Genomic DNA, 16,550 nt, shown 5'->3' on the forward strand with positions numbered 1-16,550 from the left:
GAGATAACGCATTTTGGTAGTCCGCCTTGCAGGGGTCAAGATGCCTTAGTCAGGACATGGCGACGGATGATTGGGACTGGAGACAGATGTGGCGTTCTCCATGATACAGGTTTCGGAGCCAAGGCTAACTGGAGCGGGGTGTCAGCTGAAGAGAACAACAACCGCAGTCCACCTCGACCTGCTTGAGGCTCGATTCTCCCATCGGCCAGCCCATCAGAATGACGACCTCAGAGTCGCCACAGTTCTTGCGCCGGATAGATATACTGGAGGAGCCCAGTGAAGAGCAGATCCAAAACCTCCTTGAGATAGAGACATCCGACCATGCTGAGGCGCCACAGCCCCAGAACGAACAGTACGGCCTCTTTCACATCAACAGTTCCGCATCACAACCCCCCGAGTCTCCACAAGATGCCTGCAAACTCGACATTGTCGCCGTTCATGGCCTAGGGGGCGATGCCTACCGCACCTGGCAGCATGAGAATGGCTTTAACTGGCTTCAGCATCTTGAGGAAGAGTTTCCTGGCATACGAGTTTACTCGTACGGTTACGACTCTGGAGTTGCCTTTTCGGGTGGGACGGCGAGTTTGACAGACTATGCCCGGCATCTCCTCAGTCTTGTAAAGATGACAAGGTCGAGTGAAAAGGCAAGTCTGGCTCCAGGCTCAGCAGAGTACATGATTGACAAGTAGCAGGAGGAGGACCGCAAAATCGTATTCGTCTGCCACAGTCTGGGAGGGCTTCTTGTCAAGCAGGTTAGTCGACAATGTCGATGCAAAGGACGAGCAGTTAACAGAAAAGGCGTTTCTCCTCGCAAGCAACGAGAGAGGATTATTTGGATCCCTTCGACAGTCAACCTGTGCGATACTCTTCTTCGCGACGCCTCAAACGGGGACACGTTCAGACTACTACGACGACGTGCTTTGCAACATTGTAGATGCCATGGCCTTTGCAAATACCAACGACAGGCTACTGGAAGGCTTAAGGAAAGCTATTCTCGAGTCGATACGATCAAATGGAACTCGGCTATGCCAGTTGGCTAAAAAGTTTCATTCAGAAGCGTACCATCTACAACACGTCAGTTCATTTATCGAAACCTCGCCTATGCCTGGTCAGAAAGACATCGTGAGTACACTTGCATATGCTTCCAGGTCTGTTCCGGTGTGTTTTTGTTGCTGATCAGTGTAGTTGGTTGGCAAGGTCAGTGGCCAAAGTGGGCTTTCAAAAGAAAGAGTGATACCGATGCTACAGCACGACCATCGCCAAATCTGCAAATTTCCATCTTTGGAGAGTAAAGGCATGAAATTAATCCTCAGTCAGCTCAGAGACATAGCAGACTCTCTGGAATTTGATCTCGCAGAGGCCATGATCGCGCTGGAGGTGGTGTGTCCGCAAGATGAACTGGCTCTCCGCCATTCAACAGACAGGCTCAGAAACGATGCCTTGCTCCAGGCAGCATCTACCGGGAACCTTGTCGTTGCGCAACGTTTGATCAAGAATGGGGCAGACGTCAACGCCACGGATCATAACGGTCAGACTGCTCTTCATCTGACTGTCATAGGAGGCGCCCAGAAATTGACTCTGAGCATCCTGGACAAGGGAGGTGATCCTAATGCGCAGGACCACGACGGGCGCACTCCACTACATCGAGCCGCCGAGATCGGCGACGAAGACACTGTGAAGCTTCTTCTGGATAGAAAATCGGACTGCACAATCCGCAACAGATGGAATGAAGCTCCGGTCAGAGTGGCAAGGAGGGCGCACCATCTGGGCATAATGAAGATGCTACAGGAGGTACAGAACATGCAACAGGACTTGCAGGTAAGTGCTATACACTACTTACCACCAGAGTAATGCTGACTAGTGAGCGAATTGAAGGAACAAATCAATGTCGTTATGGAAAACAATTTGCCCAGAAACCGCCAAGTCATTAGATCGTATGCGGAATCCCATTACGAGCATGCCCATGTCGTCATAAATATGGACATGGATACTGCTGTCCAGAGAAATGCATCGCAATTTTCACAAACAGCCAGAAAAGGAAACCTGGATCTCGTGGAGGACCTGCTCGATATTGGTGTCGAGCCTACCCCTGACGCCCTCTACCTCGCGGCAAAAGAAGGCCACTCGGACGTGGTCGAGGTCCTAGCAGACGTCATGGAAGACATAGATGCCGATGTAGGGTGGGCGGGAAACGCCCTTTGCACCGCCGCGTGCAATTTGCAAGGCCTCAACACTATCCGAGTCCTCCTCGAGAAAGGTGCAGATGTCAACTGGCAGGGAGGCGCATACGGCTGCGCGCTGCAAGCAGCCGCCGCCAACTACAGACTCGAAAATGTCAAGCTACTGCTGAAGCATGGCGCAGACGTCAATGCCCAGTGCGGTCATTACGGAAACTCCCTGACTGCTGTGGCAAGGCATCATACCCATTTCACCGAGATGGCAACGCTGCTCTTGGAACGCGGTGCTGATATCGATGCCCAAGGGCCTGGGGTGTATGGGAATCCATTACAGACGGCCGTTTGGATGGCGCACGTTCAGAACGTCAGGTTCCTGATGCGCAACGGCGCGAGTGCGACGGTGCAGGGCCGGTTTGGCTCTGCGTTGGAAATTGCCCAGCGTCGGGCATTCCGGTTTACCCCTAATCCGAAGGATGAGGAGGATATTCTGGCTATGCTGATGGAGGATGAATTTGTTGGGTATATCAGCTATAATTAGAGCTTGGTCCAGAGTTTGGCCTGCCTTTTCTCTTGCATTTTCTAAATACTAAGGACTTTTTTGAGAAACCGCCCTTGCCGTTTCAGCACCTCCAGAGGACCTGATCGATATCCTGTCCAAATTTTGAAGAGATCAAGAGCCAGTGATGATCGGGGCACAGCTCCTGGCCTGGGTCTGGCAAATGTCAAGACCAATAGCAAGGGACTTTGGGCAATATAGCATTGGCATCAAGCCAAATGTTACACAGCAGAGCAACCTACCTAGATAGGCAACGGCCAGAAACGAGGTATGAGACAAATCGCTCCGTGTCAAGTCTTTAGATCACTAATACCCAAGCTTACTCAGTCCTAAGTCTTGCTACTGGGTCACATTGCCAAGACCTATTGACCAAGGATAAACGGTATGCTTCATTGATCGATCTCTTTACTCCTTTTCCCTGGAATATCCAATTTGCACGGTCCCTGTAATAGAGTCGTTCGAGGCCCCACATGATGAGGAATCATTCAGTCAGCGACGCTCCATCACCCTCGGCAATTAACTCTCTTCAATGCTGCTTCCAAGGCTCGCAGAAAGTTTCCTCTTCTGAGCCCCCAATTTCTATACTTCAGAGTAACGATCTTCAGGTTCTCCTGCTGATCCTATGCAGGATGGTGGCTGATTACAAGGAATACGGATATTCCGCCGTCAAGGTATCACGACCTCACTGAGACATGCCAGCAACTTTTTCCGTTTTGGTCCAGCTGAAGACAGATCCTATTCCCAGCTTACAGGTTATTCCTAGTTGTACTCGATCACCGGTGATATATCTAAATCAAGAAGAAGGAATGGCATACGTCAGCCACCGACATGCTGTGAATGTCGGCATTAGCTCCTCTCAATATAGAATCATCCATCTTGCAACGTCATTGGTTAATTCATCTATGCAAGCACAGCCTGTTCAACAGTGTGAAACCACTTGCCAAAGCCTCTGTCCCACAGAACGTTCAACTGGTGGCTTACCAGCTTACAAACACATATCCCGGTCAGGGCGGCCGCCTCGGGAGTCGGGCCTCGGTCGATCTGATCCACAAGGCTGTGCAGAAGAGGGCGATCGACCAGGGGTTATTTTGTTTTTGGTGCCATCTTGCAGCCCAGGAATGCTGCTGCCTGTCTGGGGTCTTGAATATATTGGCGTTTCATCCGTTCAGTGCACGATCGGTGGATCCCTGTCAATGTCACAAGGTTATTAGAGAATCACAAGGCCTTGCATTGATTTCCAGCAGGCATATGAAACCACTGACCTCACCAAAAAAACGCCTCCAAGTCTCATTAGGCGAATATTGCAAGGCTGTGCCGCCAAATGGCGGAGCTGAAACATAGGTTGAAAAGGAACCATCCCAAGGAAGCAGCTGCGCCTCCTTGATGCTTGAATAAGATCGACAACTGGCTACTGTGATGTCAATTCTCGTCCTACACTTGCAGTAGCGGTCTTTAATTAAGTCCCGTGTTTGCATGTGCTTGAACCGTCCCATCGACCCACGTGCCTTCATCTCCGCCCTGAAGGTCCCCCAGCTTTCCCGCCGATCACGCTTGGATCTGTCGTTCTAGGATTGCGCTCGGCTTCAATGATGTAATTTCCCGTTCTCACCTGCCCTTTAAGGAAGTGAATCAAGACGATCGCCCCAGAGAGAACCCGCTATTAGGCCCGGTAGTTGTAAACGAAGGATTCGCTCAGACAAGGGGAGAGAACTTCTGTCAGCTTAGCGCTGACTTGATGAGACGGCATTTCAGGGAGGACAGGAGATGCCACAATGCTCTTGTAAGCGCTGGGGGCCATGTCGCATATGAAGCATGTTAAGCTTATTGGACCACAATGCTCCGAACAGCCACCACGACCGTTGCACTTTGATACCTGCCCCATGATTTGTCTATCGTGAAGCCCAAAAGGGTATCTCGTAGAGTTGAGCGATTATAAAGGTGTTGATGCGCCCGGATGATATCTCAATCTCGACAACTCACACAACCTCAACTCACAGACATCTCAAGCCCCTTTAACATCTTCATCATGCACAAGAACTTCGTCGCAGCTGCCGCTCTCCTAAGCGCTGTGGCTTCGGGCACTCCCGTCCACAAGCGAGATGTCATCGGAGCTCTTCCCGAGGGTGCTGACCAGCTCGAGCTCAAGTTCCAGCCTCACCTCGACTTTGACTCTGATGGCTGCTATCAAACTTCTGCCATCGACCCCAACGGCAACGTCAACCCTGGCCACGGAGCCACTGGCACTCCTCAGGGTGATTGTCGTGACCCTCACCAGCTGGAGAACAGCAACACCTACTCTCGCAAGCGCTGCAACAACGGCTTCTGCGCCGTCATGTAAATCCCCAAACAATCATCCTCATCTTCAGTCACTAACAAGAATCGCAGGTATGAGTACTACTTTGAAAAGGACCAGGCTGTAGGCGGCAGCTTCCTCGGCGGCCACCGCCACGACTGGGAGAACATCGTCGTCTTCACCCAAGGCGACAACGTCGTCCGCGTGGCTCCCTCCTGCCACGGCAAGTACGACGGCGCCAGCAACCAGTTCCCCATCGACGGCAGCAGCCCTCTCCTCGTCTACCACAAGGACGGCGCTGGCACCCACTGCTTCCGCTTTGCCAACGACGATGACCGCAACAACCCCGAGAACCCCACCGGTTCCTTCTTCCGCGCTCCTCTTGTTGGCTGGGACAACTGGCCTGATGTTGGTCTCCGTGACAAGATGCTCCAGAACTGGAGCGGTGGTGTTGGTCCCAAGCTTGATGATGAGTTTGGTAACTCGCTGCAGGCTGCTGCTGGTGATGGTGTCCAGGGCTTTGACCCATTCACTGACTCTTAAATAGGGTTTAGACCAGCAAGGCCTTTAGGTCCGTGGGAGTGTTCCTGTACATAGTTATTGCTCTCGTACATTTTTGAATGTTGGGATCGGTCTAGTTAGCATACGACAATCTGGCCACCTAGTTTCTCTCGAAGTCTTGAATGCGTTCGCTCTGATGTGCCTGTGAAAAGGCTCATATGCCGGAATCTAAATGCTATTTGGCTCTTCTCGAGAGTTCATGGTGCTAGAGTTACCCAGCCAGGGTAGTTAACAGCATATCCCACGTCCATCAATACCTTCAGGCATGGCCGAATAGTCCGTCAGATACACAGATTTGTGCAGCGCTACACCATTACATATCTACAAACCTGGCTTTCACATAGCAATGCAGCATAGTCAGAGCCGTCCCTAGTAGCCATTCTTTCGACGCCGACTGCTCCATGAACAGCGCTTCCTTCTCCTTCGCGGCGGCATCGTACCAACCACTTTCATCCGAGGGCAAGTTGCCCCATTCTTCAGCAACTCCAAGAGCTTGTTTCTCGAAAAGTCATCTTGAACGCCCATAAACAGAAAATTATCAGGTCCCGTTGCCTCTTTTGGTCTATCCTGGAATGCCAACTCCCGGCTCACTTTCACCATCACGTGGTCGTTGTCGATGATCTGAACAGCGAACGTGCATCGTGAATCAGGTCTCCTCTCTTTGATCTCAAAGAACTCTGGGCTTGCTTCTAGAGGCTGTAAAACTCGTTCAAAGGAGCAGTCAATCGAACCGTCGAGGTGCAGAAAGCCGTCTAAGGGACTCTTGCCGTCTCGTGCTCTGAGGCCAGAGTAGTCCAATTGACCCACCTCATCGAGGTAGGAGAAATTAATATATCTTGTGGGCCAATAGGCCTAGTCCTAACAAAGATCGAGGTGGGTGATCGAGTATAGAGGGAAGTGACCCTCCAAAGTGTGAAAAGGAACAGTACCACCCTCCGACCGAGTCTTTTCGGCCTTTTCGAGAGCAGCCTTCACTTCACCTTCTTTTGCCACTTCACGCTCTCTGGTCTTTTTGTGCTGTTCATGGTCTCCTTCGCCCCAGTCTGACATTTCTTTCCTTCGATTTCTCCAGTGGCACTTAGAGTGGGAGAGGAAACAGTATTCCGCCGGATTGGGGATGGTTGTGGTTTGATAATCTTATCCGCGAGGGGATGAGAAGGGAAGATTTTATTGAGAGCCGGATTGGCCAGGAGCCACTAATCTCGCTAGAGATCACTTGATTACACAGCGGTCAACAAGTGGCTAGGCATTGTCTACAAACAAGTCTTTGCGGGTATGAAGAGTATGAGATGATATATCAGAGAACAAAAGAATAAAATCCTTTAATATTTTATGCAAATTAAGGTACGGGCCTAGACGCTTAAAGCCTGAGTCCATCCAGCACCACAAATCATCGACGCGGTCAGGACTTACCACCCGATTGAAGTTACCATCCCACAACACTACAGTTACACAAACGATGAGAATTGAACCAAGATTCAATAAAGGGATCAAATAATGGATCATTGGCGGATTTACTTCGCGTCTCGACAGGTCTGTTCACTCAGCCGATTGCCGATTTCTGCCCTACAACTCCAACCGGCCAAGCCAAGACGAAACGCCGAGCCGAGCAGTTGCTCGGGAATAAGCTTCTCGGTAGTCTAGCGACAGTCCTTCCTATCCCGGAACTCTGTTGACTCACATCTCGGTGAGACTAATCAAGTCAGGATGACGTCGAAACTCACCCGCCGATCACGGTGCCGAAAAATCCGGTCCACCAACCACCACCCCGCAGATCGCGCAATGAAACCTCCGCTTCTGACAGGGTGAGATATTTCTCGTTCCAACTTCATACCTCGTCGCAATGGCTGGTCATCCGTCGTCGTTCGTCAAGACGGTCAAATGGCTGTATCACGAGTCTGGTATTGCCTCGCTGTATCTCACTGGTCGTGATGCGTGGCTCGTCATCCTCTCGCGAACGTGTCGCATGTTTGCATTCGGAGCTGTTTCGCTCACGATAGCTCTTTTCTTCTCGGAATTGGGCTTCTCGGACTTTCGCATCGGTCTGTTTATGAGTCTCACCCTCCTCGGCGATGTTGTGCTCGGCTTGGTCATCACTCTCATGGCCGACGGCCTTGGTCGTCGCAGGGTTCTCTTCGCAGGCGGCCTTCTCATGGCTGTTTCCGGCGGCGTATTCTGCGTCTTTGAGAACTTCTGGATCCTCCTCCTTGCCGCCGTCGTAGGCGTCGTGAGTGCCAGTGGTGCCGACTTTGGCCCCTTCCGAGCAATCGAAGAATCGATGCTCTCACACATTACGACACCAAAGACAAGGGCCGATGTCTTGTCTTGGTATGTCACATGCTCAAGTCTTGGATCGGCAGCTGGCACGGAACTCGCGGGGAGGTTTGTGGAGAGATTGAAGCAGCGAGAGGGCTGGAGTCTGGTACAGACGTACCACGCGACCTTTTGGATTTACATCGTCATGGGTGGCTTGAACATGATTTCGACCTTGTCCATGAGCAGCAAATGCGAGGCGGAAAAGACAACCTCGGAAACTTCGGATGAGCTGGCTCAGGGTTTGCTTCACGATTCTGACGAGGAAGAGCAACCCAGCCCTCAGCAACTGCCAAAGGCAAAGGGCCGCTTCTCTCAAATTTCGCAATCTACCCGTCACGTCATGTACAAGCTATGGTTTCTCCTTACAGTCGATTCCCTAGCCGATGGCATGGTCTCACAGGCCCTCACGACCTACTTTCTGGATCGCAAGTTTCACCTGTCCAAGACACGCCTCGGTGACATCATGTCGGCGGCTATGATCTTGGCGACAGTCTCGACAATCTTTGCTGGGCCGCTTGCGAGACATCTAGGACTTCTCAACACCATGGTGTTTACGCATCTACCATCCTCGGTGGCTGTCTTACTCTTTCCCGCGCCGAGTGGACTTGTCGTCACTATTATCCTCTTGTTTATCCGCATGGGTCTCAACAACATGGATCAAGCACCTCGAGCAGCCTTTATCGCAGCTGTCGTCAAACCCGAGGAACGCACGGCCGTCATGGGCATCACGAGCACGCTTCGAACTTTGGCGATGGCTACAGGGCCGTCGTTTACGGGAGCTCTAGCCGGGAGGGAAAAGTTCTGGATTGCCTTTGTGGTTGGAGGAGTGTTGCGCATCATGTATGACCTAGGCTTGTGGTCTATGTTTGTGAACATGAGACTACATGCTCACGAGACACATCACGATACCGGCTCACGGATGTCAATCGATGAGGAGGATATTGAAATGATGCGACAGTCGGCGGAGCATGAGCAATAAAGAGGGACTTGTACGAAATACTTCATAGGTATTAAATTAATACTAAGCTCTTATAATTAGTATGAATTAGGTATAAATAACGGTTATCTTAGACTAAGTTGATTAATATAAAGTTATAAAGCTGAATATATAAAACTTATAAGTATTAAGATTTCTTAACTTTTAATTATTTTAACTATTACTATAATGAAAGTATATTTAATATTAGATATTACCTTTTATATCCTTATATAAAGGGACTTAGTTACTTTTATAGATACAGGGTTAGTAGGTATAAATATAGTAAAATAAATACGTTATCACACAACTCAGAGTTTAGAGGTCCGAACATGGAAGGCCTCCCATGCAGCCAAGCGGGATCTCTAATATATATTATGGACGGTTAGACTCAGACAGACGCGGAGGGCATGGGCGTGGTCACGCGAACATGCAATCCAGTATCTCAACATCTCCTGTTTACACTTCGAGCTTCACAAGTCTTCCTTGCTACCGTGACAGCGCTAAAAACCGCACAAATACCGCGTTTCAGCAGGGGAAATCACACTCGACCGCAGCAAATTCCTTGTACTTGCGTGTGTAGTGTGGCTTGTAGCTTGTCGCTCGCCCGTTTCGGTTGGCGCCGCACAAATCGCTCATCCTCTACGTAGCGCCCAAAGTAAATCGCCAGTGGTTCTAGAACGGCTCATGACATACGTCTCAAGACCCTGGCCAGGCTGTGTTTGTTTCCCGCAATAATAACGCTTGGTGTTGCGCCCCTGTTGTTCAAAACTTCTCTTCTTATCCGAGCTCTCTCCTGAGCTCTCCTATTAAACGAGCTGCCGAGCTCCTTTCAACATTTTGCAACCAGACCTAAGCCAGCATCTTGTTTATCAAACTCTATCTCTCTCCTTTACATAGTCGACGCCGAGATGCTGATAGCATTTCTTATTTTTGCCCTTCATACTCTTGGCACTCAAGCTGCCTTGCGCCGATTCAACTTTACGGTCCACAGCGCTGTCAGTTCTCCAGGCAAGTGGCTAGCTTCCTTACCTACCTCTTTGTGTCCACGAATGGGCCGGGCCAGTGACCCTAATTACTGCCAGATGAATTCAAGCGCAAAGTATACCTCATCAATGGCCAGCATCCTGGGCCCTTGATCGTCGTGGACGAGGGAGACGACATCGAAGTATTCGTCCAGAACAACCTCAACGTCGAGACCACGATTCACTGGCACTGTTAGTTCTGTCCTTTGACCCGCGCCACAGTACAGTCAGCCGATACTGAAGCATAATTCCCTCAACCAGGACTCTTGCTTCGAGGAACTCCAGATATGGATGGTGTACCTGGCGTTACACAGGTTTGATACGCTCCCATGCCATGGCCACCGTAACCTAGCCTACTGACTAACTTATAGGACCCTATCCCGGCTGGAGGAAACTTTACGTATCGCTTTTCCACATCGTCCGAGGACGGGTTCTTCTGGTACCATTCCCACTTCCGCGCCTACTACAACGACGCTATCCGTGGCCCGCTCCTCGTCCGACCAGCTGAATCTCGTAAACGCCCTTTCGAAACGCTCGCTCGCAACGCCGACCAAGTCCAAGCGCTCCTGGCCGCTGAACAGAACGCAACAAACATCCTTTTGAATGACTGGACGCACGAGCTCTCGGATGTTATATTTGCGCGATATATCAAGACCGGCGCTTTCCCGTCATGTGTCGACAGCGTCTTGGCCAATGGTCGAGGAAGGGTTTAGTGTCTCCCAGAGAGTGTCCTTGAGGCAGGACCTGGGCTTGGTATAGAGCCTGAGAACATGGCTACTGCGTCTAGACCATCCGCGACCGTCTCCGAAATGCCAGATATGTCAAGCATGGATATGATGAAACGACGCGATATGGATCACATGTCCATGGACTCAGCCATGAGTTCGGATACGCCAGACCCATCTTTCCCTATGTCCACAGATCACTCTACTCCCTCGTCATCAACGGCCATGCCTGACATGCCTGGAATGGATTCTCTGAGCCCCCGAGGCTGCATGCCACCCATGATGTTCAATCCAGGTTTCAACATGTCCTCACTGCCGCCAGAGAACTGCACCAACACGACCTCGTCCTTGTTAGTCATACCAGCGGATCACTCGAGGGGCTGGTTGGCTCTCAACCTCGTCAACTTGGGTGCAGTCAGTATCTTGAGGGTCTCTTTGGACGGACATTCAATTTTTGTCTATGCTGCTGATGGTCTTTATACCAAGCTACAGGAAGTCAACGTGAGTATCTATAGACCATGTCAACGACGTAACTTCACTCACCAAGTTAGGTGCTCCACATGGAGCTCGGCCAGCGGTATTCCGTCATGATCAAACTAGACCAATCTCCAGGAGATTACTACCTTAGATTCGCTACTTTTCCCAGCGGTGACATGCAGCAGGTCCTGGAAGGTCGAGCGATCGTGTCATACGAAGTGAGTGTCCCAGTTCCCGCGTGGCTGTGATTTCCTACTAAAACTCAGGTAGTCAGCCGTGACGAGTGATATGGATAATCCGGCCGAGCCCTGGATGTACATTAAAGGATCAGCCAAAGCGGGCGCTGCCCTCCTTGACCCCTCAGCGCTCTCTCCATTCGAGAACGGCACAGCACCCCCTTCAGGGGGGGCTAACAAATCTTTGTCATTTACAGTTAGACTGATGTTGTCACCTGGATAATTGATCGCGCGCCATTCATGGAGCCAGACATCCCTCTCATCTACGGGGAAAACTCCTCAGGCTGGGATGCAAACACGACTATACATCTGCCGATCAACTCTACCATTGACATCATCATGAGGATCTCAAACGAGTCCATGGATACAGTGCGTCCAATTCTTCATTATCAAACATGGCTTAAGAGAGCAGTGCCGCGGAATACTGACATGAATGGCAGATGGGTCATCCGATACACCTCCATGGTCACAAGTTCTGGCTCTTGGGTTCTGGAGTGGGAGATTTCCCATACACAAATGTCACAGATGCGCCGAAGGAGCTCATCAACCTTGAAGATCCTCCATACCGTGACACGATTGGCCTCCCTTCCCAGGGTTGGGCTGCTCTTCGGTAGGTTTCTGCATGGAGCTAACTATCAGCATTCCCGCTACTGCATCCTCGGACAGCTATGTAACCGATAACCCCGGTGCTTGGATCTTCCATTGCCATCTTCAATGGCAGGCTGTCGTGAGCTTTTCCCCGATTGACGTGTGCCATCCCAGAAACTGATGTTGAGATAGGTTGGCATGGCCGTAGTGCTTGTCGAGGGCGGAGACCAACTTCCAGCCTTAGTTGGGCAGTATAACAAAACTGAGAGTGAAAATGGAGGGCCTGAATCGGTTGGCAGTCGTTATAGTCGTTCCACTACGCTTATTTGTATCGTGGTTGTCGCTATGGCCTTATGGAATTGACCAGCTAAGATGGTGGACGCGTTGACTTCTCTTCCGTAACCCTGCTTTTCACGTGATAGATATAGGAAAGATCTAAAAGATTATCCCCGTCACCGACAGTCGGGCCAGGCCGCGCGTCCTCCAAGTTCCCACTCCTCTCACCACTGATAAAGGGGGGACCAATTTTATTATATACAAGGACAAAAGCGGTCAACTTTTCTATAACTCCATCAATTGAATTTCACATAACTAACTAGAGTATAGTACGTAGTTCAACATCAGGCTTCGGGGGTTGTGGCCCATGTTCAGACAGGCTCTCTACGAGCAAAGCGTTGATGCACCTGTGTGGAGGTTGCAGTCGCCCTCCCTGCACCGCCTCTGTAAGATACACGTCGGCAGACACAAGTTAAGGTTATTTCCCACCTATAGGAAGATAAAGATGACATTGCACGGAGGGACAGCACCCGGTTGCCCAGAATGGTTTCAAGGTCGACCAAGGAATCGGGCTCATCGGGAAGTGGGACCACCACCGGGGTATTCTTGAAGCTCAATGGCCCCTTAATACCATTTCAGTTGCTAACAGATCTCATGATCAAAATGCTTTTCCGTAGTGCGGCTAAGCTCGTCTGGTATTTTCCGGTGTGAAGCATGCAACCACCCAACCAGGCCATGTCCAGCGTAGTATGCCGCGAGAGGTCACGAGAGATCATATACAGATACGCTTACCTCAAACTGCTCGGTCAGACTCAGAAACAGATAGTCACCTGGCTATGTCGATCTCTAGCCACACTCAATTACTTCCGGGACCTATCGCGGGGGATTTACTGCCCGATGGCCCGTGGCTAAAGCCGGAGTCGCCATTGCAACTCGGCCGAAGGACTAGTACCAAGCATGGATCACGATGGATCAATGATCCTTGAAGAAATTCATTCCATGTGGTAATTACGCATCCTCTGTCATGGCCCTGTCAGCTCATTCAAGTGACAACCACCGAAGATCCCTGGTACACCATCTCCCACAGGCAATGATCTACCGGAAGTCGCAAGGAACCTCTACATCCGATTCACAGCACCTCTACCCGACCCAATCAGCTAATATGACGCACCAACATCTCTGAGGCCTCCGAAAACGGCATCTGATCTTCAAAGTCGAGCGACTCTACTGCTGGAATATCACCACGTCAACTAAACTCTTTCATGGATAACCTTAACCAGAATAAACATTCACCCCCATTAACGTCCGGGATGTGTGAACTACTAGACAGGGGTCCAGTCCTAAGGCAGCCTATCATGGAGTTACTCGGTGGAGGACAAGAACATGCATCTCTTTCGTGAGTGGAGGAATTATTATCGAAATAATCAGCATGAAACACTGGCGACTGAAACAAGCAACGTCAGATTCTAGTCCTTAATTAACACACACCTCGAGAGATTATTACCGAGCGGAAATATGCATGACAAGACGAATTGTCAGTTCATACCGCGTGTAGATGAAAATGTCGATATAAGGCTATGGTTGCCCATATCTGAGACTTTCAACCCACACGCTTCCGTCCCGTCTTCTGCCTTGTCTCATATACAGCATCCTCTGACAACCCGTTGATCGGTATTTTTTTGTGTTTTACATTTACGTCACCGATTTCATCATGCACTCCGCTAGCCTTGTTTCTCTCATCGCCGCTCTCCCCGCGGCCTTGGCCTGTCTGGGCTATGAGGGTGGTCTTCCTACGCCGACCGACTCCAAGACCCTGAGCGCGCCTCAGTACATCAAGGCTGGTCAGACCTTTGATGCTGGTTGGGTCAAATATGACCGTGGACAGTCTTGCACTGGCCAGAGCGAGGGTGGTACGTAACTTGGCTCAAACTGCCCAGCCACATGCTAACAACTCCAGGCGAGGCTGACACCGTCTTCGTTCTCGAGGAGGGTGCCACTCTTCGTAACGTCATCATCGGCAAGAACCAGAAGGAGGGTGTCTACTGTCTCGGAGCCTGCAACCTCGAGTTTGTCTGGTTCGAGGACGTTTGCGAGGACGCCATCTCTATCAAGGGTGACGGAACCGCCAATATTATCGGCGGAGGAGCCTATAAGGCCTCTGACAAAGTTATTCAGCACAACGGTTGCGGCCATGTAAACATTGTCAACTTTTACGCCAACGACTATGGCAAGGTTTACCGATCTTGCGGCAACTGCAAGAACAACTGTGCTCGTTCCGTGCACATGGAGGGCACCACTGCTGTCAACGGCGGTGAGCTCATGGGCATCAACACCAACCTCGGCGACAAGGTACGTAGCATAATTTTGAGCACAAGAGTTTTCGCTAACAGTGACAGGCCACTTACTCCAACAACTGCTACCCCAAGGTCCAGTGCCAGGCCTACGAGGGCTGCGACAAGAGCAACGGCGACTGCGAGCCCACCAAGCTCGGTCTGTGCTAAGCGGATGGAGAGCGTGGGAAAGGCTAGCGTATTCTTTTCTGTGACGGTTCTCGGGTTGCTTGGGTCAGCACGAGGTTAACGGTCATGTTACATATTTGGATGATAGCACATGAACTTAGCGGACCAGCAATGAATGTCCATGCATTGGTGCCAATTTAAAGTATATTCGCTGTCGGTGTGTCGCTGAGAGTTTTGAATGGCCGACGGTGAAAGCTACTTGATATATCGGTAATTTGACATTAAAGAGCTTCCTTCTGTAGTTGAACGTGACTGGACGAACCATTATCGCTCGTATCGGTGATCTCAGGCGGGTAGGGCTGATCGGCTTTAGGATGCAAGGTTAATACGAGAAATGTGCATTGCCGAAGCTAGGCAGCGATTAAAGTCCCGTTCCTGGGCAGCACTTAAAATGAACCGTCGATATGTTCTCATAGCGATAGAAGAAAGGGAATGGATGAATTGGATCCAAGGGGTGTTCAGCGAAGACCGCGCCCGTGGACGGCGAGTGGACGGCAGCAAATACTTCCCCTACACACGAAAAAATTTTCACGATATTATCAAATGCTTTCCAAGCACGAATACCCTCTTAAGGGCAACAGGTAATCCATGCAAAACCTGCAAAGAAAGCTCTTGGCGCATCAAACAAGCTGCGTATGTCTCGCAAAGCTGCCCACAATGACATACCCGCGCGGGACAAGGACCAGGTTAATGGAGCAAGAAAAAATGCAGCTGGTGGGATGAAAAATGCCCCGCAAAACAAGCGTGACAGGATGTCACTCGCGTGAAGCAGGGCTGAGTGAGGGAGGCAGTGAAAGGAGAGGGAGAAGCCAAGACGGGGTTTCCGTTGCGTCGCAGCGCTACCCGACAATATTCGTACCTCGGTAAAGACCCTTCAAGTCCTCTCTAAGCAGATCGAGTCATGATCATCAAGGGACGCCTTATTTGTGGTGACATGGTTCGGAGTTCGGGAGTAATACGCCAAGCCTTAACGGTGATAGCACCCCCTGTTAAATCCGCAAAATCGATGCAGTGTACGGATAGAAGGATTCATCACCTTCAAAGTCCATGTTGAAGAGTGAGACGACGCAATGCAATGTTTGACAGTGGGCAGTGCTGTTCAGTTCTGTCGGCGCATGGCCTTGATTCAGTACATTCTCCAGTTTGGATGAAGCCATAACCCATTGCTAGTCAAATTGATCATGCTCAGCAAATGCCCAGACTCCAATGCCGCGTGGCCAAGCATCTAAAAAATCTGTCGCGTGCTCCGTTACCATCCCAGGCTCTAGCCTTTTTTCTACCCCTGCGTTCAACTACCGCCTCAATAGCCTCTTTATTGGATTACGCGTCCAATCTCGACGTTGTCAAGCTCTTCGGGAAAGTGGGAGAGCCCACTCGGCCGACAGCTCCGTTTAAGCTTAGTTGCCTGTGGATGACGAGGCTTACAGGCGCCATGCGCCAAGCCTCTCCCCACATCCCGTCAAGGTTCGACAACAGGGGATATCGTCACGATGCGTCTGCTGAAGGTTAGAACAGACCTGTAAGAGCAAGGTTTGCCGTCAAGACACGGGAATATATGCCCCAATTGGATACAAGAGGAATAGCCCCGGACTCTGGAATGCCAGGTCTCGCGGCTCGCCTAGCAAAAGCCCCCTTCCAAGCAAAAATCGTCACCATTTGACCCCGACCTCGGCGCTTCTTGACGATAGTCTCAGCATTGGTAACGCGCGGCAGTCCGCGTAGCCAAGCCCTACGCATGCCACTTTAGCTTCCCGCGTCCCAGTCTCGCGGTATGGGGTCGACTCTTTTTTTCAATCACCTCGCCACAGGATGACGTCTCGGCCGT

At 50.7% G+C, this 16,550-nt stretch overlaps 5 protein-coding genes across 5 annotated transcripts; all 5 read left to right on the top strand.

The window, feature by feature from the left end:
- Positions 1–227: 227 nt before the first annotated feature.
- NCS54_01392600 (Hypothetical protein) lies at positions 228–2,715 on the top strand (the record flags this gene model as incomplete). The annotated part of the gene is made up of 5 exons (XM_053159092.1): positions 228–644; positions 693–752; positions 799–1,122; positions 1,186–1,818; positions 1,876–2,715. The coding sequence occupies exons 1-5, from the start codon at positions 624–626 to the stop codon at positions 2,713–2,715; spliced, it is 1,878 nt and encodes a 625-aa protein (XP_053015067.1). The 5' UTR covers positions 228–623.
- Positions 2,716–4,687: 1,972 nt separating this feature from the next.
- Positions 4,688–5,569, top strand: NCS54_01392700 (Hypothetical protein; the record flags this gene model as incomplete). Its single annotated transcript, XM_053159093.1, has 2 exons — positions 4,688–5,067; positions 5,119–5,569. The coding sequence occupies 2 exons, from the start codon at positions 4,688–4,690 to the stop codon at positions 5,567–5,569; spliced, it is 831 nt and encodes a 276-aa protein (XP_053015068.1).
- Positions 5,570–7,430: 1,861 nt separating this feature from the next.
- On the top strand, positions 7,431–8,882 carry NCS54_01392800 (MFS domain-containing protein; the record flags this gene model as incomplete). Its single annotated transcript, XM_053159094.1, has 1 exon — positions 7,431–8,882. One exon carries the CDS (start codon positions 7,431–7,433, stop codon positions 8,880–8,882), a length of 1,452 nt encoding a protein of 483 aa, XP_053015069.1.
- Positions 8,883–10,932: 2,050 nt separating this feature from the next.
- NCS54_01392900 (Hypothetical protein) lies at positions 10,933–12,111 on the top strand (the record flags this gene model as incomplete). The annotated part of the gene is made up of 5 exons (XM_053159095.1): positions 10,933–11,130; positions 11,181–11,324; positions 11,544–11,711; positions 11,783–11,952; positions 11,982–12,111. 5 exons carry the CDS (start codon positions 10,933–10,935, stop codon positions 12,109–12,111), a joined length of 810 nt encoding a protein of 269 aa, XP_053015070.1.
- A 1,806-nt stretch (positions 12,112–13,917) lies between these two features.
- On the top strand, positions 13,918–14,707 carry NCS54_01393000 (Pectate lyase; the record flags this gene model as incomplete). Its single annotated transcript, XM_053159096.1, has 3 exons — positions 13,918–14,116; positions 14,164–14,555; positions 14,603–14,707. 3 exons carry the CDS (start codon positions 13,918–13,920, stop codon positions 14,705–14,707), a joined length of 696 nt encoding a protein of 231 aa, XP_053015071.1.
- Positions 14,708–16,550: the final 1,843 nt, after the last annotated feature.

Source organism: Fusarium falciforme, chromosome 12 (assembly GCF_026873545.1).
Source record: "Fusarium falciforme chromosome 12, complete sequence".
NCBI lineage: Eukaryota > Fungi > Ascomycota > Sordariomycetes > Hypocreales > Nectriaceae > Fusarium > Fusarium falciforme.